At 35.5% G+C, this 20,610-nt stretch overlaps 1 protein-coding gene across 2 annotated transcripts; it reads right to left on the bottom strand.

Moving 5' to 3' along the window:
• Positions 1-2,664: 2,664 nt before the first annotated feature.
• LOC121383181 (mitoguardin-like) lies at positions 2,665-20,545 on the bottom strand. Of its 2 annotated transcripts, none has more exons than XM_041513029.1 (13): positions 20,501-20,545; positions 16,652-16,946; positions 16,050-16,217; positions 14,949-15,049; positions 13,699-13,914; positions 13,027-13,139; positions 11,602-11,674; positions 10,900-10,986; positions 9,871-9,969; positions 8,484-8,618; positions 6,982-7,035; positions 5,985-6,101; positions 2,665-5,099 (listed from the first exon to the last, which is right to left on the bottom strand). In XM_041513029.1, exons 2-13 carry the CDS (start codon positions 16,893-16,895, stop codon positions 4,953-4,955), a joined length of 1,554 nt encoding a protein of 517 aa, XP_041368963.1. In that variant the 5' UTR covers positions 16,896-16,946; positions 20,501-20,545; the 3' UTR covers positions 2,665-4,952. The 2 variants fall into 2 exon arrangements, with proteins under 2 accessions (XP_041368963.1, XP_041368964.1); XM_041513030.1 differs by having other exon boundaries at positions 20,425-20,506.
• Positions 20,546-20,610: the final 65 nt, after the last annotated feature.

Here is a 20,610-nt window from a genome sequence, read left to right as displayed (position 1 = left end):
GCCCATAGTCCCTTCCAATTGGACTGGCAGACAAAGCCCATGGTCCCCTCCTGTTGGACTGGTAGACAAAGCCCATGGTCCCCTCCTGTTGGACTGGTAGACAAAGCCTATGGTCCCCTCCTGTTGGACTGGTAGACAAAGCCTATGGTCCCCTCCTGTTGGACTGGTAGACAAAGCCTATGGTCCCCTCCTGTTGGACTGGTAGACAAAGCCTATGGTCCCCTCCTGTTGGACTGGCAGACAAAGCCTATGGTCCCCTCCTGTTGGACTGGCAGACAAAGCCTATGGTCCCCTCCTGTTGGACTGGTAGACAAAGCCTTTGGTCCCCTCCAATTGCACTGGTAGACAAAGCCTATGGTCCCCTCCTGTTGGACTGGTAGACAAAGCCCATAGTCCCTTCCAATTGGACTGGTAGACAAAGCCCATAGTCCCTTCCAATTGGACTGGCAGACAAAGCCCATGGTCCCCTCCAATTGGACTGACAGACAAAGCCTTTGGTCCCCTCCAATTGGACTGGTAGACAAAGCCTATGGTCCCCTCCTGTTGGACTGGTAGACAAAGCCCATGGTCCCCTCCTGTTGGACTGGTAGACAAAGCCTATGGTCCCCTCCTGTTGGACTGGTAGACAAAGCCTATGGTCCCCTCCTGTTGGACTGGTAGACAAAGCCTATGGTCCCCTCCTGTTGGACTGGTAGACAAAGCCTATGGTCCCCTCCTGTTGGACTGGTAGACAAAGCCTATGGTCCCCTCCTGTTGGACTGGCAGACAAAGCCTATGGTCCCCTCCTGTTGGACTGGTAGACAAAGCCTATGGTCCCCTCCTGTTGGACTGGCAGACAAAGCCTATGGTCCCCTCCTGTTGGACTGGTAGACAAAGCCTATAGTCCCCTCCAATTGGACTGGCAGACAAAGCCTATGGTCCCCTCCTGTTGGACTGGTAGACAAAGCCTATGGTCCCCTCCTGTTGGACTGGTAGACAAAGCCTATGGTCCCCTCCTGTTGGACTGGCAGACAAAGCCTATGGTCCCCTCCTGTTGGACTGGTAGGGGCCTACAAACATAATGCTACTTAACACTCGGAGTGATCAGTCAAAAAATTACTTCTACAAGGTATCCACTCTTTGTGCGTTTATATATTAGGCTATCGAATACATGCAAAATGTTCGGCGAGAATATAACCAAAACAATGAAACTTTGGCATGAAAAAACAAGTGGATGAAGAATGGTATATTTACAAAATGTAGTCAAATTTAAAAGAATTTTTTTTAGTGACTTCATTACCAAATTGTATTTCACATAAAAAAAAACATTTACAAAAAGTTGTATTATAAGATTTATTTATGAAAACTGGAATGTATGCAAGAATACTTGATTATTTTAAAAAGAAACTGAAAATGTATTATGCCACCCATTGTAACTTGTTTTGAATTCTGAAGTACATCTCAATAGTATTATTACTTTTCACCTAAGTGTGCCCATGAACCATATACAGTTTATGAATACATGCACCAATGAAAGAGAAATAAAAGCCTCTAGGAAGGATATTTTAAGTTGTCATCCCTCGATATGTAATACAACAAAAGAAAAAAGCCTTTAAGGTCCTTAGGTGTGGAGGCTGTACCCCACATTCCTGTCTGGTTCCTTAAATATTGAATACTAAATGAGCTTGCCTGTCATATCATTTTTATGAAATAAGTGAAGTTTTGGTATGTGACGATCGAAAGCGAATCAGATACCAACACTGTTCACGAAATTAATAAAAATGGTATGACAAACAAGCTAGTTTAGTATTTTATTTATTACAAACCAACTGCAAACGTGCAAAAGCAAGCAAATGTTGAGACCTACTACGTTATTTTTCTACGAATTGGGTCAGCAAGTGATCTACGTCACACCAATATTACACTAGTTAGATACTGAGTGATTGTTATGACATGAGCAATATCTTACACTGGTGTGTAATAAGTCGGGAAATAGCCACTGATTTACCTGCAGTAGTGTATGCAAGTATATAGCACAGTGCACTTAGTAGTTAAACTCAACAAATGCAAATAAAACAACTAGTATTTGTAATGTATTTAACAAGGGAACATTATTAAATCAATGTGTCAGATATTGTAATATCTAAATGCCCAGGCAAACCTACACATATATTGCATGGAAGGTTTAGAGCTGTAATCTAAAATAAATGTTTAAAGTTTGATTTAATTGTTCAGCAGAGATCCACATTATTTTTCATTCATTGATATCCTTTAGATGTAAAGCCTAAACAAAGCGAACATTTCAGAGAATGTGCAAAAAAAATATTATAAAATTAGGTTCATATAGGTAGGCAGACTTATTATTATTTTTTAAATGTAATTTAATATTTTTTATAACATTCACCCGTACAGGTTTAAATAACATCTACTCTTTTTACCTTCATAATATTAAAAAAATCAGAAGAAGAAAAAATGCATTGGATAAAAGTTAAAAGGCATATTGTCACAGACCACTGACCTATTACATGGCTTAACAAAGTATTACTTAAAAAAATATACATAATGTATATATTTGATTTGTTCCTAAATGTACTTTATTCAACCATCTACCTAACCACCATACTCCACTTATTAATATTTTGTAAAAATAATTGAATTATGGCAATGGTCCATAATTCAAAAACTAAAACATTGCTGAGAGGGTTGACATGGATTTCACTCCATCATGGTGCAGTTAAAAGTGATGCAATAGCTAGATTTGGTCTGTAAAAGTTAATGTAATTTTGATTTTTTTTATTCATTTTCAGAGAAATATGGTCCTTAAATGTGTGAAAGTATGCCTTTAAGGCCGGCTCTAGATTTTTTTTCATGTAGGGTAGGGTTTCTGAAAACATTATTTTGTTTAGGCTTAGTTGATTATCTAGGTTTTGTGACATAAAGTAGTCTGTTTGATTGTTAACACTATAGATGAAAGGATGAAACAATTTTATACCATTAACAAAATGTACATACATGTGTATTTAATCATCACGTGTACATCAAACATGAAATCATTTACATGTTAAACATTTTACATTACTGTTAAATAACATAATATTTACAAGTAAAATATGTCAATATAATATATAAAAAATACTCTTATTTACTTGTGAGTAGTGCACTGAGACATCACTCAAACACAGAGGAACACACATCAAGCACTACTGGTCACAATTATCAACAACTAAAGACATAAAACTTCTAGTTTAACAAAGTCTCAACACTCTTTAAACTATAGCTATTTGGTATCCAATACATGTTTATTTTGACACGTGGTGTAAAAACGGAAGTTTGAATCACAGGCCTACATCTACAGGCAGCTACGTGCATACACCTCATCAAATCTAAGTGACAAACAAAGGGTGTCCATATCAATTATTTCAACAGATTTCGGCTTTGAATGTTCGGGGTGTAAGTTGGAAAAGGGGGGAAATGCACAAGGTCAGAGGTCAGGATGGAGTATATTGAAAAAATGGTGTCCATATCAATTATTTCAACAGATTTAAATTGTGTAGTAGTAGTAGTAGTAGTAATAGTAGTAGTAATGGTAGTTGTAGTAGTAGTAGGAAGACTTGACTAGTGTTAAGTCTGGACTTAGTCTTATAAGTAAGGGACAGTCTGGATTTTATTGCGTTTTTCAATAGCAGTAGTAGGAAGACTTGACTAGTGTTAAGTCTGGACTTAGTCTTATAAGTAAGGGGCAGTCTGGAGTTTATTGCGTTTTTCAATAGCAGTAATAGGAAGACTTGACTAGTGTTAAGTCTGGACTTAGTCTTATAAGTAAGGGACAGTCTGGATTTTATTGCGTTTTTCAATAGCAGTAGTAGGAAGACTTGACTAGTGTTAAGTCTGGACTTAGTCTTATAAGTAAGGGACAGTCTGGAGTTTATTGCGTTTTTCAATAGCAGTAGTAGGAAGACTTGACTAGTGTTAAGTCTGGACTTAGTCTTATAAGTAAGGGACAGTCTGGATTTTATTGCGTTTTTCAATAGCAGTAGTAGGAAGACTTGACTAGTGTTAAGTCTGGACTTAGTCTTTTAAGTAAGGGGCAGTCTGGAGTTTATTGCGTTTTTCAATAGCAGTAGTAGGAAGACTTGACTAGTGTTAAGTCTGGACTTAGTCTTATAAGTAAGGGACAGTCTGGATTTTATTGCGTTTTTCAATAGCAGTAGTAGGAAGACTTGACTAGTGTTAAGTCTGGACTTAGTCTTATAAGTAAGGGACAGTCTGGAGTTTATTGCGTTTTTCAATAGCAGTAGTAGGAAGACTTGACTAGTGTTAAGTCTGGACTTAGTCTTATAAGTAAGGGACAGTCTGGAGTTAGGTTTTTTTTAAAGTAAGGGTCCTTGTCTAACATAAAGTTGGATGGTAAAGTGATAACTTAAATGAAACTGAATAGTTTCACATTGGTATATTATACAAGTAATATCTCGATAAACATGTTGTGTGTGAAATAAAAACAAGTGTGTTGAGCTGGAAACTGAAAAAAGATCCCTAAGCATAATATTAGTATTATACTGTATGAAATGTGAGTATATATTAACTATAATGAAATTCATTAAGAATAAATTAACAAAATGATTTACAATGAGAATAACAAGAAAGCTGGGGTAACATTCAATTCCAGTTCATTTCTGCATCTGTTCCATTAACTGATTTAAAAAAAAAAACTTTTTTTATCTTTTCACAAGACTGAAAATCTGTTTCTGTTAAGCAATTCTATCCAGGCTCATTTTCTAGTTCCAAATATTTTCTTCTTAAATTGTTAAATCTTGATTTAAAATGCAATTTGATTATGTGCATAAAATCTTCTTTTTTTTCTTGACTGTCAATACTCCACATTGTCTGTGCATCAAAGGAAAACCACTGTGCCATCATGACACAACTCATGAGGTATTGGTATCACATGAAAAAAACCACAACACAATTTCACACTATAATAAAGATGGAGAAAGTCTCTGGGACGCAATTTTGCTCTTAACTTTGGCATTCTTCAAAATGTCTTCTGCAAGAGCTTCAACAGTCGTGTATCTCGAACATTCGAAACTGAAGATATCACTAATAAATCCCACTATCAAACCCTGTAAAAAAGAAACGAGTCCAGAAATCGAAATGAAGGAAATGGTTCATTTAATGACGCACTCAGCATATTTTATTTACGGTTATATGGTTAAGGACCACACAGATATTGAGGGAGGAAACCCGCTGTCGCCACTTCATGGGCTACTCTTTTTCAATTAGCAGCAAGCATGCACCATCCCATAGACAGGAAAGCACATACCATGGCCTTTGATATACCAGCTGGAGCGAGAATCAAGAAATCAATGTAACAATCTTTATAAAACTGTACATAGAAAAAAATTGATTGTTTTCTCTTTTTCATGAATATGTAACCTGACCTCTGAGCCTAAAGATTTTCCTCTAGTCGAGCTTATGGATTGGCCCAAACAGCCCATCAAATATTTGGGACAGTCCACTGGGACCTAATCTGCTACTGGTACATAACAGACAGTTTAAAGACAGAACAGAAAAATGTCAGCAAGAACAATGTCACTAAATATTAAAAGAACATAATAAAGATTCATTCTATCTTAATTAACAATGCTGTTTGGTTTGTTATGAGAGTTTATCAACTATTGAGAGTGTCATTACAGTAAATAAAACATTTCTTTCTTTCTTTTCAACATGCAAACTCTTTGTCGGGTTATGAAATGCTCACTAGACTGGTTTTTGCACTTGGTGTTAAATGAATGTGATTAAATGGGAACTAGTCAAAATGTAAATTTTATATATAATGATGCAAGCCTCATGCCTTAATTTATAGAATTTACAGTTCTTAAACATATAACATAATTCATCACAATCATTGAAACAGAAAAAAAAGACATCTTTATAGGTTTATATTTCCATTAAGGCTCTTAGGTAATTTTGAAACTGGACATGAAATGAAATCTAGACAAACTTACTCTGAAAAAGTGGCACAGCTGTTTGACATCGGAATCTGGTCCCAAGAATCCCCAGGCCAAAACTGGTGTGATGTGTTCTGTGATACCGTAGAAGTGAGAAATGAACCCATCGGAATACTGAAACAGAAAATTGTTTTCATCTAGAAACTGCATTATCTAGTCATTAATATAATCTAGGGGCAGGACATAGCCCAGTTTGATGTGTGGTCGGTCTGTGATCGATCCCCGTCTGTGGGTCCATTGGGCTATTTCTCATCACAGCCAGTGCACCACGACTGGTTTATCAAAGGCTGTGGTATGTGCTATCCTGTCTGTGGGATGGTGCGTATAAAAGATCCCTTGTTACTAATGGAACAATGTAGCGAGTTTTCTCTGTATGACTGTCAAAATGACTATATGTTTGACATTCAATAGCCAATGATTAATAAATCAATGTGCTCTAGTGGTGTTGTTAAACAAAACAAACTTTAATAAAATCTATACCAACAGGAAAAAAATAAGTGATCAAACAAATAGTAACATCAAATAGTGACTGCAACCACAACACTCAATTCATAGTATCAGAAGTCTGACCACGTTACTGGCAATGAGTTCAACTCTACTGGCATTTAATTACACATTACGACTAAGTTTGAAATATAGATACTATTATGCTAGTAGTAAATTAAATTTGATCTCCAATTCCATGTATTCACTTATTTATTTCCACAAGTATATTACACATACATACATTGTCAATTACCATGACATACCATTTTCCTGGGCCACATTGTTTAAAACACAGAATTATTAGATAACAAATAGAATATCAAACTCACTACTATTTCATTTATATCCCATGTGGAATAAATTATTTTTATCAATTGCTAAAAAGCTTATGTCAAATGGAAATTATATGTCATTTGGACATGAAAGAGAAGCTCATTTAATAGCATATAGTAAGTTACTGATAAGAATGAAAAACACAAGGATGTCTGGTATTTTTCAGATTCCATACCTTCAACATTCTCCTCTTTGCCTTAATTACTGACCAAACAGCTGTTGCCAATGCCTAAAAGTAAAACAAAATTAATTATAAGATGAACAATATGTAATGATATAACACACAATTAACCTGTTAACAATACTACAAAATATTACAAATAATAACAGGTAACAATAATTTCAACTGCAATTGTCCATATTAATAAAACAGTAGGGATCAGGGGTGGGAATTGGTAAACTGTAAAAAAACAGAGGAAATCTAGAGGGGTCCTGGAAATTCTTGAAATCCTAGGTTAAAATCTGTGCCATCTGACACATTTTGGAGGAAAGGATGATTAAAATGCGAGGAAAATACAATGTTCCATGAGCTGATCCAAGAATTCCCACCCCTGAGGAATAGAAGTTACCATCACCATGATACATGTATTATAGCCCATACAGGAATTGTTTGTAATTTTTGGTGAATTTATTGATGTATAACAGTAAAAAATAAATTTAATACTAAATTTGTGACTGTTGTACATCGATAAATTCACATAAAAATGGCAAACAATTTTTATAATTACAAACAACACAGTTTCTATTTAGTTAAAATACACAAAAATCAGTTTCTAACTTCCTTTTCATGACCTGTTTTATGTAATGTCATCACATTTGACTTATGACATAATTTTCTGAGGTTTATCAAATGATAACATTCAGGTTTTTTTTATAGTGACATCATGCAATCAGAATAGAGTAAATCATATAATTATGACGTTTGTAATTATAATAAAATAAATCCCAGATTTTCAACTCCATCTGCTCCAAGGATAAAGGAGGCTGCCATTTTCTTTACTGGCCAAAAAAAAAAATATATATATATATATAACAAAATTAGACCCCTACACACACACAATTTTGAAAAATATTGGGATGAAAACATAGCTTTTATTTTAATTATGGCTATTCTACAGGAACAAAGAAGCTGGTAGCATCCCGGAAATCAAATTACATACTACACAACAGGTTTCAAAGTCACCTGCCAGTAACAGCACTGAGTTCCTAAATGTACCATGTTGGTAGCAATGTTTTCCGGTGACCAATTGAATCATGTTACCTCACAGATTTCACTGTCACCTGTCCTGTACAATGTCAAGGTTGCTTACTGTTTCTTTAAAGCCATTAGACCAAAGTACCGCAGGTGAGCGCTCTACCAACTGAGCTAGTTCTCAACACCACAAATATACAAATACCAGACATCAAAAAACAAACCCCAAAATCATAACACATCCAATTCTAAATACACACATTTTACCCTTTTAAAAAAATATATCATTAAAATACACACCCCTCCCCCTTAGCCAATAAAAAATGTATATCTTGCTCCCTATTAAAAATAAACAACTCTTTAACTATTAAAAATGCATGTGCCTATCCCTATATTAAAAGCAAACGTTTTCCAGTGACCAATCAAATCATGTTACCTCACAGATTTCATTGTCACCTGTCCTGTACAATGTCAAGGTCGCTTACCGTTTCTTTAAAGCCATTGGACAGCCACCTGTTCTGTACCACGGCGGTCACTGACCGCGGGGGATTCTCTAAATCATCAAACGCATCCATCATGATGAAATCCAAAACAATGTCATAAAAAGACATTACTTTTACCTGAATTGAAAATGAAATGTTAAAATGAAATCTGTTAAAACACTAAAATGAGAGAATAATTTGGCAAATAAACGTGACAGATCATGAGAATAGCAGTTTTAGAAATTTATACAACTATATATTATATTACACCCCATCCCCACAAACCTCTCATTAGAAGCAACAGTGCCTCATAAAAGGACAAATTGCACACCTGTTTTATGTGCATCTGGTACGAGTTTCTGAAACCACCACTGTGACACATTACAGAAAAATCCAAACACTTTGTGAAATGAAGCTGCTAACGTGCATACACTGTCACACTAATAGGTCCTGACATGTGTTCTAAAAACTATTCTTTAAAAAGAATACAAACGTTTAAAGTTTGTTTTGTTTTATGACACCACTAGAGCACATTGAAAGAAAGAAAGAAATGTTTTATTTAACGACGCACTCAACACATTTTATTTACGGTTATATGGCGTCAGATATATGGTTAAGGACCACACAGATTTTGAGAGGAAACCCGCTGTCGCCACTACATGGGCTACTCTTCCGATTAGCAGCAAGGGATCTTTTATCTGCGCTTCCCACAGGCAGGATAGCACAAACCATGGCCTTTGATGAACCAGTTATGGATCACTGGTCGGTGCAAGTGGTTTACACCTACCCACTGAGCCTTGCTCAGGGTTTGGAGTCGGTATCTGGATTAAAAATCCCATGCCTCGACTGGGATCCAAACCCAGTACCTACCAGCCTGTAGACCAGAGCACAATGATGTCAAATACATGTATGTGGTAATTTTTACTTGTAGTCTTCAGAGGAAACTCACTACATTTTTCCATTAGTGGCAAGAGATTTTTTATATGCACTTTCCCACAGACAGGACAGCACATACCACAGTTTTTGATATATCAAGTCGTTGGGCACTGGTTGGTACTGAAAAACCCAATCAGAGAATGGATCCACTGAAGAGGTTTGATCCTGTGAACAAAGTACCGCAGGTGAGCGCTCTACCAACTGAGCTAGTTCTCAACACCACAAATATACTAATACCAGACATTAAAAAACAAACCCCATAATCATAACACATTCAATTCTAAATACACACATTTTACCCTTTTTAAAAAATATATCATTAAAATACACACCCCTCCCCCTTAGCCTATTAAAAATTTATATTTTGCTCCCTATTATAAATAAACAACCCTTTAAATATTAAAAATACATATCCTTATAAAAAAAAAAACCCTCCCTTATTGAAAATACACACCCCTCTCCCTTTCAGCTCTTCCTCTATTTTGACCCAGTTGTCGGCATCGGCCACAAAATCAATACACTTGTCATACGCCACATAAAAGTCTTCAGGATCCTGTAAAACAAATATGAAATATTTTTTAAAACAGCTTGTTAATATTCACTATAAAATTAAAATAAATAAATCTTCATATCCATTATGAAGATTCTGATAAAAAATAATGGCATACTTATTTTGAGGAACCTCAAAATTTATCAGTTAAAAGTATTCAGTCTCTACTCCACAGAAATAATACTATATTTTATTTAAAATCTCTAAAACGTTTACTGCAATACCTGACAATGCATAATCACTCTAATTTATCCGTTCTAAGTGATACACTATCTATTTTGGATTCCAGACGATTAATAACATTTGATCATCAAACAATACTCACATAAACACAACACACATCGGAAATTATATTTCATTATTATAATAGTACAAGCTGGTAAGGCACTTTACATTAATTTTATTATCAAGTATCTCTTTAATTCGAATACGGACAGCTCAAAAAGAAAACAAGCATTATGAAAGTACTGCTAAAGCAATACATGTCCCCTACTGGGCCTAACAAATCTTCATAATCTCCTCAGTTCAAGGTCCATAACTCTGTGAAACATTCATAAATTCCATTTATCAACAGTCATGTTCCTTGAATAAATTCTCATGAAAATGAAAACTTAATCTAGCCATAACTCTGTCAAAAATGGATAAAACCCCATGAAAGTCAAACCTCTTGACGAATTCTGAAAAAATTATCTGGAGAACTATATGTGGGACAGATAAACAAACTGACAGAAACAAAACCTATAACCCTCTGGTTGGACCGACAGGGGACTAATAATGCTACCATAAGCTCTGTCAGTATTTTTTAATCCAAATTTACTAAAGAATTCTAAATAAATGTAACATGCTGGTAATAATTGGACCAGCAGATTGTGCTCTGTTGACGAAATTCTTTCAAAACTATTGTCAATTACAGTGCATAATATCAATACTTGCCTTGTCGGCTTGGATCAGCATATCGGAAAGTAATTTTCTACCCATGGATGAAAACCAGTTCCGCTTTTCTGTACTCTGAAGTAAAGTCTGAAAGGAAATTACAAATCGAAAGGAGTGTTAATCTGAATGGACATTAGATATCAAGCATATATCATATTTCTGACATATAGTAGAAGAAAAGAAACCTGCTTTTGTCAGATAGGGTTCAGTGAGCTATTTGCTTTTTTAATATTCACTTTCCAACAAAGACAGTAAACACCACACTCCATTGCTGGAGTACAAAGTTCAAGCTGGCCAATGAGTGAAAATTATCATTCATGGGTCTGTATCATTGAGTGTTAATCACATTACCAAGACCAACTGCTCATCGAAAATGGGAAATGACCTAAACAATGTTTGTTAGATATTCAAACAAATTTTAATCCTTAGAAGTGGCTAACAGGAACTTAGATTTACACACAGCAAACTTTGTTCCTTTATCAAATACCAACAAGAGTGTCAGTTAAGTCAGAAGCAAAATTCCCACCGATTATACAAAGTGAGACCAGATTATTGGTTCGATATTAAGGGAGGAGTTTCCTGTGAATTTTAGAGTTAAAAGTCAAATTAATTAAAGGACTGTGTAAAATGTTCAGTTTAGATAGAATTCAGGTTCTGTGTGGGTTCAGTTTTGTGAAGTATCACTGAATATCACATACTTACATCAAATGCTAAACGCACTCCAAATAACTTGGCTAAAAACTCTGTATCAGAAAGACATTCAGCCATTTCAGTTCTGAAAAAGAAAATTTGTTATGAGGCAATACCACAGCAGTGTGCATGTGTACCAATACCATTCTACAGTCATACATGTAGGCGTTTCATCTTGTATTGAAATAATACACATTACAAGAAGCTATAAAACTATAAGCAATTTACCCCCAAAAAGTATATATTTTTTTTAAATTTAGTACCAGAACGTCAATATTTGATTTCAAAGTTTAAACAAGACTTTGTTTTGGTTTAACGACACCACTAGAGCATATTGACTAATTAATCATCAGCTATTGGATGTCAAACATTTGGTAATTCTGACACGTAGTCATCAGAGGAAATCTGCTACATTTTTCCTAATGTAGCAAGGGATCTTTTATATGCACTTTCCCACAAACAGGATAGCACATACCATAGCCTTTGAGATACCAGTCATGGTGCACTGGCTGCAACGAGATGCAAGTTTAAACAAAGGCAAAGAATCCTAATACCGATCCACAAAAACTTCTTAATTTGAAACTGGCTATGCAATGAGAATGCTTAAAACAATGACCACCTTTTATAGACTCACTGTTCAAGATGTTTGTATAACTTAAGATAACCTTTTATAGGCATTGATCTAGTCATCTTTCTCATTGGTGTAGCCTGGATTTTACAATGGGAGGGCACCCATACTTAGGGACAACCACAGTTTATGAATTGTGTTGTTGGGTGGTGTGTGTGTGTGTGTGTGTGTGTGTGTGTGTGTGTGTGTGTGTGAAGCAGATCAATGAAGATCCCATGGCCCCTCCCCTGATTATGTCACTGATATTTCTGCACTTCAGAGTCTACATATTCAGCTTTCAATGTTGAAATCACTTATAATTACATTAAATACATAGCATTTGCTATGAACTGATCAAACCTTATAAATGGCCCCTATTAAATAGGTTTTTTTCTGGGTTTTTTGTCCACACTGTTTTTTTCTACCAACCCATTACCAAAGTAGTGAACAGTGTTAGAGTATAACTAATGTTATTTTATGAATGACGTTACATCACACTCATACTGGGGCGGGATTTAGCTGTCGGTTCAGTGCTCGCGTCGCAGGATCGAACCACCTTGGCGGATCCATTCAACTGATTGGGGTTTTTTTTTCCGGTTCCAACCAGAGCACCACAATTGGTCAACGGCTGTGGTATGTGCTTTCCTGTCTGTGGCAAACTGCATATAAAAGATCCCTTGCTTCATTAGCAAAAATGCAATGAGTTTCCTCTCTAAGACTGTATGTCAAAATTACCAAGTGTTTGACATCCAATAGCTGATGATTAATAACTCAATGTGCTCTAGTGGTGTTGTTAAACAAAACAATGGGGTGTTTTTTCACACTCATACCTGAGAAACCGGAAGGGCACATTACTGTGCTTGAGCTCCATCAAGCCAGCCTCATACAGGGGAAAATACTTCAACATCTCCTTCTGACTCTCCAGGTCTGCTAGGTGGGCCAACTAAAGAGGCAAAATAAACATTATATTAATATCAGAGCAAAAAAACACTGCAGAGAAATTTAGTTTACTTCAGGTATATCATAAATTGGTATAATTGTACAAAGATGTTTTTATGTTGTAATCGGTTTAAGTATTTTGTTGTTTTTATATTTGATAGTATTTAAGAGACTAAAATGTTTTGTTAATATAATATGTTTAAATATCTACACTATCAACTGAATCAGACATAATTCCTCCAGATTTATGATTTATATTATATTTCAAGCCTTGAAATCATCATCATACAAACTAAAGTGAGAATAACTTCATATGTCAACACTTGAATAATCACCTTTTTAGACAACGCGAAAATCTGACATTATTTTTACTTCTATAATTTTTAAAATTAACATGCAAGAGTGTTCTACGCTAATTCCTCCGATTCTCACTAATCCGCACAAAAAACCCACCCTCTAAAAAGTTAAGAAATGTGCTCAGGACAGCGTTCTTGAACCTTCATCGGCGATAAGCCAAAAATTAAATTAAAATGAATGAACGACTCGGAAACACAAACACTCACGTCTGCAGCAGACACGTATGACTCATGGTCACTAGATGAGTCGTCCAGACTCCTTCGTTCGAGAAGTCGATCCATTTCGGCAAATGCCGAGAGCGCGGACTCGAGCGCCACCTGGTCGCCATATTTCTCGTACTCTCTCTCGTAGTTGTCTTGCATGCGGTACGCAAGGTCCAGCAGGTGTTCAAGGCGGTGCTGTAAGGCAGCTGTGTCAGTATCCTATTGGAAAAAAGAGAAAGAATTCTGTGGAATTAATATCTCGCCTATCGATAGTAAACTGATTGTAGTTGATGCTGGAGATGTTAACTGTATGTTATAAAATATTTTAGATTAAATTTTATGAATGGATAACCAGGCTCCAGGGTTTTTGCCAGAGGGTAAAACGGGTATAGCATCATACCCAAAAGTTTTTGCAGATTTTATTTTCTTAAATTGACCTTTTGACAAAATCAATTATTCTTATCATTACTGTATGATTTTCTTAACCCTATCCCTAAATTTAACCCATTTTCTTTCAGGGGTAGGCCCCTCGTACTGCCTGTTGACTGTGGTTGCTTTCAATTCTGTAGCACCATACCCAAACATTTCTATCGGACAGAAACACTGCCAGCCATTCAAAACGTTAGTAGTTTGCTTCAGTTAAAATACACTTTGCTGACATTAATTGATTTTACATAGCTTTTGCTGAATGGGCATTCGAATTGTCTCGAAGGTACTACAGAAATTTCACACTTTATTGGTGTCACCAATAAAAATACATTATTTTGTGAACGTAAAACTATCAATAAATGTTGCCAAATGAAAACCAAACATTGTAGTTATTTCTTGACATGGCAGGATGCATCACACCTCAGTCAAGAGAAACACCTGTATGCAGATTCTACCATATATAGCTTTCCATTAAAAAACCCCAAAGAATTCTATGAAATTAAATGTTTTCGGTGCACTGTGATGGACATCCATAAGTGCAACTATAAACCACGTTTCCAGAGACCTAGGACTTATAGTTTGTGAGAAAACTGGTTTAACCGCAAAACTTCAACATAAAAGTTGATACCATTGTCACCACCCTAGGTAAAGGAGACTAAAATTACATTATCCAAAAATATTTTATATTTTGTTTAAGTGTAAGTTTGTTTTGTTTAACGACACCACTAGAGCACATTGATTTATTAATCATTGGCTTCTGGATGTCTATTCCTCTATAAAAAACATATAACATATATATATTAAGAGTGACTGTATTTGTTTACTGGTATTGCTAGGTACGGCTGATCATTCTCATCATTGAGGTATGTGAGCTTCATAATCCCTTCCTCCCAGTAGGATACCGCATGGGCCAGACTCTCCATACCTGAAAATAGAAACACAGTATCACAGAACATCCATGGACAAATGTAAAATATTGAGGGTTTGCAACCAGAACTAGTTAGATCCAAAGTTGTACATTTTCAGAAACTCTAATTTCAACATCTGACAAAAAAGCAAAAAGCAAATTGATTCATTTATTTTCGTGTCTTCTAAGTTCAAGGGCCATAAGTTTGTGAAAAATGGGTAAATTACTATGAAAGTCAACCTTTATTTGTAGCAGTACATGATATAGCTATATACAAAATTTCAGCTCAATATACTGATGCACTGTGGAAAACAAAGTCCGGTGAATTGTTTTTCATATCTTCTAAGTTGAAGAGCCATAACTTGGCAAAAATGAGTCAACTGCCATAAAAGTAAAGTTTGTTTTATTTAACGACGCCACTAGAGCACATTGATTTTTTTATCTTATCATCGGCTATTGGACGTCAAACATACGGTCATTCTGACACTGTTTTTAGAGGAAACCCGCTGTCGCCACATAGGCTACTCTTTTTACGACAGGCAGCAAGGGATCTTTTATTTGCGCTTCCCACAGGCCAACTGCCATAAAAGTCAAAATTGATCTCAACAGCTATTTTCAAAATTTCAGCTCCTATAGTCCTCTCCAATTCAACATGAAGGGGACTAATAACAATGATAATAATAACAATATATATAGTAGATTACTCTCATTTTCGCAGTGGAACCAAATAGTTCTGGTTGTCAGTCCTTGACAATTAAATCACCAGCAGGGTTAGCTCTGGGTAAGCAGAACATTTTGCCAAATTATCTTCTAAACTTAATAACTGGCAGAAACTTCCAATAAAATATCATTTATTTCATGAAATTATTTCAGCAAATTAAACATAAAATTTGCTAATTGTTTTTGAAATTTGCAACTGGCGAATTTGGCAAGTGCCAGAGCTAGCCTTGACCAGTGTTTAAATCAAATGGCTTAAATTAACCACTTTCAGACTGAGGTCTTTAGTTACCATGCTAACCTTGATCACACAGCTGAACTGGAGTCATCTTGGAGGTATCAACAAGAGGGTGTGTCACAGTGGAACTTGATGCTGCCCCCAGGCTGGTCAGGGAAGATGACAGTGATCGCTGTTGTATCAGATTGCGGATGTCACTAATATCACTGCAGTGACTGCGTGGTCTAACGTCTGAAAATACAAACAATGTCTCAAAGATGGTCACATTGTAGCTTTTAACCTGTGACTGAAATAATTACAACTCCTTAAAAATGCACAACTCTAGCCCATTCTAATTTCTAGTGGTCAAAAATAAAGTTTAACCAATTGAAAATACACATTACAAAAAAAGCCTTATATTTATCAACCTAATATTTCTCAATCAATGAACATTCATACGTTTATCTTAAAAGTAGGATCATACAAATATAACTCACCAGTTTATATGTTCTATCAAATTGCAAAGATCAAAATATATTTCATAATAAATTCACCCCAGAAAAACAAAGCTGAATTTTGTTAACTAGTCTAAGATGAACAAAATTTTGTGACACATTTTAAAAGATGATTCACCAGATCACAAGCATTAATTTATGTCTTAGAAAAACCTTTTTATACTGCTATACCTCCATTAGGACTTGAAACCTTTGTCAGTCGCTGGTAGTTGACTGAACTAGTCTTCTGTTTACCAGCAGGTTTTGGCGGTCTTTTCACAGGGCGTCCTTTCCTTCGACGAAAAAACACAGCAAGAATCCCAATCAGAGCAAAACCGAGCGACACAGTGAAAGCCGTGAGTTTGACAGGTTGTGACAGCTGGACCTGAGGTAGGGGAGGTAACCTACGATGCAGCTCAAGCAGGCTTTTAAACATGATGTATTACTAAAACGTTTTGTCCTCTTCATACAGGAATACTTGAACTTACTAAATAAAGTAAACAAAGTTTTTACAAATATGTCAGTATACACAGATCTATCAATGATATACACATGTAGATACAGTTCTAGATATTAATACATACAACATACACGTGTATGTATTTAGTATCATATACACACATTATTAAAAAAACAGTACATCTCTACAAATTTAAACTAGTAAAGACAGAATACTACTACAAAATATTAATATATAGTTAAAGCTGCTAATGCAATTTTATATGTTCATCATTTAATATAATGTCAAGCACAAACACAACTACATGTACATGCACACTGTAACATGACTTTATCATTATGTTAACATTTAACGGTTAATTCCATTTTTTTAAAATATATTTTGTGCATTCTTTCATGTCAATTGTTTTTCTACTTATATTGCATGCTGCATTAAAAAAAGACAGGCATTGTAATTTATGTAAAACATGTTATAAATATATGGTGCACAATGAAACAAATGTGTAATGATTTATAAATTTATTTTACAATGATAAAATTTACATGTTAAAAAATCATAATCATAATTACAACTCCACAAATTTGACAAAGTAGATTTTACCCTCACACTTAAACATGCTGAAATTTAATCAGATATTCCGATTTATTTCATCCGAATTGCCCTCAAGCATAATCAGGGCTAGCTCTGGCAGTCACCACATTTGCCAAAAGCAAGTTTTAAAACAATTGGTGAATTTTATTTTAAGTTGGCGAAATTATTTTAACACATTTTATTGGAAAAGAACTGATTTTCTGACATTTTTGAAGAGCTAGCCATAATGAATGCTGGTCAACTCACCCTAGTGTTTGGTCAACTCGCACCAAACTTTAATGTCCATAAATAATTGTGACAAAATAAAAAATGGACATCGACAACTTTGGTGTCATGTTATTTATTAAATCCATTATTACGACCACTTGTTAAATGGTTTTATATTGGGGAGATCCTAATATCAGATAAATAATAATCTATTACAATGAACTGTCAAGCCTATTAGAACGTTTGTGAGTTTGTCCCGTATTTCTTTAAAAGAATGATCAGCCCAGGCTTTTGAAGTCCAACTGGTGTGTAGAATCAACAATATTCAATGCACATTAGTGTTTAAAATACTGGTATATTAATGAATAAAATGGTAATGATATGAGTTGACTAAACAGTGTGGGGCGAGTTGACCAACCACTGGGGCCAGTTGGTAGGGGCGAGTTGGTTTTGGGGCGAGTTGATCAACCACTGGGGCGAGTTGGTAGTGGCGAGTTGGTTTTGGGGCGAGTTGACCTGCTCCTGCCCGCCCTGATAATCCATGGCATGCACGAAGTCCGGCGATTTCGCCCAGGTGTTCTCGCCACGGGCGAGATAGCCGTAAATTCCATATACTGCTGGGCGAAATTGTGGTACTCTATATAAATATAAGCAGACGGGAATGTCACTGTTTATTACAATAAATTGGTTATTATAATAATATTTAATTAATGTTTTGGGTTTGATACTGTTCTTTATTCCCAAGCTTTTGTTTTTTCTGTCATTGCTTTTGTTCAGTTTACTCCATATCAGCAAGGTTGGGCGAGATCGCCGACGTTTTGTGTACCATTTCATTGTACACTTACTTATTGTTTGAGAACATATTAATGTAACAAATTAATAAAATTCAAACTGAAACTCCATCTGTCTGTTTTCTGTCTTCCATACTGTTTACAACAAAGTTGGCCCGACTGACAGTACTTTAAGCGTATTATTATTCAGTGCTTGTTTTGGGTTTGATATTGGTTTCTCAAAAAGTTGGCCGTGGTCGCCGACATGTTTGTGTGTTCAATTTCATAGTACACTTATATATTACAAATTAATAAAATGTCAAACTAAAAGCTTGTGTATGTTTTGTTTTTTTGATATGTTCTTTACATCTATGGTTTTATAGAACTGATCAAATTAAATTACCAGTATCAGAAAACTAACGAGATAAGATACAAGGACAGATATAAAGATATATTGCTTATTAGCATTTCACGATTTCAGTTTCATTACAGGGAAATTATAATTCATTATAACAGTTTATGTCTATATGTTGATTAGAGTTCACTATTATTAGTGTTAATCGTCTTTAAAATGGTATGCACAGTGGTCACTGCGAGAAAACTATACTCACAAGAAACACTTTAACAGGCAAAGACAGAAAAAAAGGACACATCACATTTGATTTGAACATTGTTCATATCATTTCATGCAGTAAATGATAGTAATATAAACATTTTAAATAATAAAATTCCTCTTTAGTTAGATATATATAGTACGGCGATTTCGCCCAGCAGTATATGGAATTTACGGCGAGATCGACCGGTGGAGAGATCGCCATATTTCGCATGCACAGGTAGTTTCAATGTTTATGTTGTCTATATAATTATGACATACTTCTTCTTTGCTTATTTGTGATATGTTGGATTTTTTTAATTAACAACCATGTTTTAAAATACTAAAAAGATTCATTACAGCAATCATGGAATGTCATGTGAGAAACAACATTTTGTAAATTACTGTTATATTCAGATTCAGTATTGTTATTGTCCCTCTTGTAACAGGAAGGAAGGAAACGTTTTATTTACGACACACTCAACACATTTTATTTATGGTTATATGGCGTCAGACATATGGTTAAGGACCACACAGATATTGAGAGAGGAAACCCACTATCGCCACTTCATGGACTACTCTATTCGATAAGCAGCAAGGGATCTTTTATATGCACCATCCCACAGACAGGGTAGCACATACCACAGTTTTTGATAAACCAGTTGTGTTGCACTGGCTGGAACGTGAAATGGACCAATGAGCCCACCAATGGGGATCGATCCCATACCAACCACGCATCGAACGAGCGCTGTACTGTGTTGCGACGGAGTGTCACGAAGCGTAGCTGAATGTGGGTGCTGTCGGGTTTCTTTCTGTAGTAAGTGTATTAGTGATTAATATGTGGATTTTTTGGTATCACTTAACTCGAAAATGATTGATGTAAAGGTATTTGACGTCAAACATAGGATTGTTGTGGTATTAGAGCGGGACTCGTTGCCTACCGTTTGGTAGTCAGGAATTGCCAAAAAAAGACATAGGTTGGTCTCTGACTGTAATGAGAGCGTGTTTATGTCCAAATGTCCGTCTAGCTCTTTTACAGTCAGAGTACTCGGGCTAGGCTACATCCCGCCACCTCCCCTTCGTAACAAGTCACATTAATCAACATAAACATAGAAACTGTTTTCACACTGAACTATTTTCACAAACCGTCACAAAGGGGGGGGGGGGGGGTCTTACTAACTTTGCTACGCAATTATTTAAGTGGCTACCCAAAGAGAACCTCTATGCTGCAGTTTTACCTACAAAAATGTCGAAGTTTCACAATCACTTAAACTTCGTTGAAAAAATAAGCTAAACTAATGAAACATTTAACTTAACAACCGAAAAATTAGATAATACGACATACACTGTTACAGTAATTTACTTTGTTGTTTACATTATTTCTTACTGATGATTAAACTTTTTGAAACATCAAAACATACATTTTTGAGTGCCCTTGGACCGGTACACTGGTATTTAACAGCAACGTATTAGTTACAAATATCGGTTACATTGTACACAAAGCTAACTTTATTTCATTAAAAATATAATA

The sequence above is a fragment of the Gigantopelta aegis genome, chromosome 10, assembly GCF_016097555.1.
Source record: "Gigantopelta aegis isolate Gae_Host chromosome 10, Gae_host_genome, whole genome shotgun sequence".
In the NCBI taxonomy this organism is placed as follows: Eukaryota; Metazoa; Mollusca; class Gastropoda; order Neomphalida; family Peltospiridae; genus Gigantopelta; species Gigantopelta aegis.
This window is presented reverse-complemented; position numbering and strand designations above follow the sequence as displayed.

Coding starts and splice junctions, on each gene's coding strand:
- LOC121383181 (XM_041513029.1), bottom strand. CDS start 16,895: ATGTTTAAAAGCCTGCTTGAGCTGCATCGTAGGTTACCTCCCCTACCT. Junction 15,050..16,049: donor AGTTCAGCTGTGTGATCAAG/GTTAGCATGGTA, acceptor TTCTATTTTCAG/GTATGGAGAGTCTGGCCCAT. Junction 5,100..5,984: donor AGCTGTGCCACTTTTTCAGA/GTAAGTTTGTCT, acceptor TCTTTTTTACAG/GGTTTGATAGTGGGATTTAT.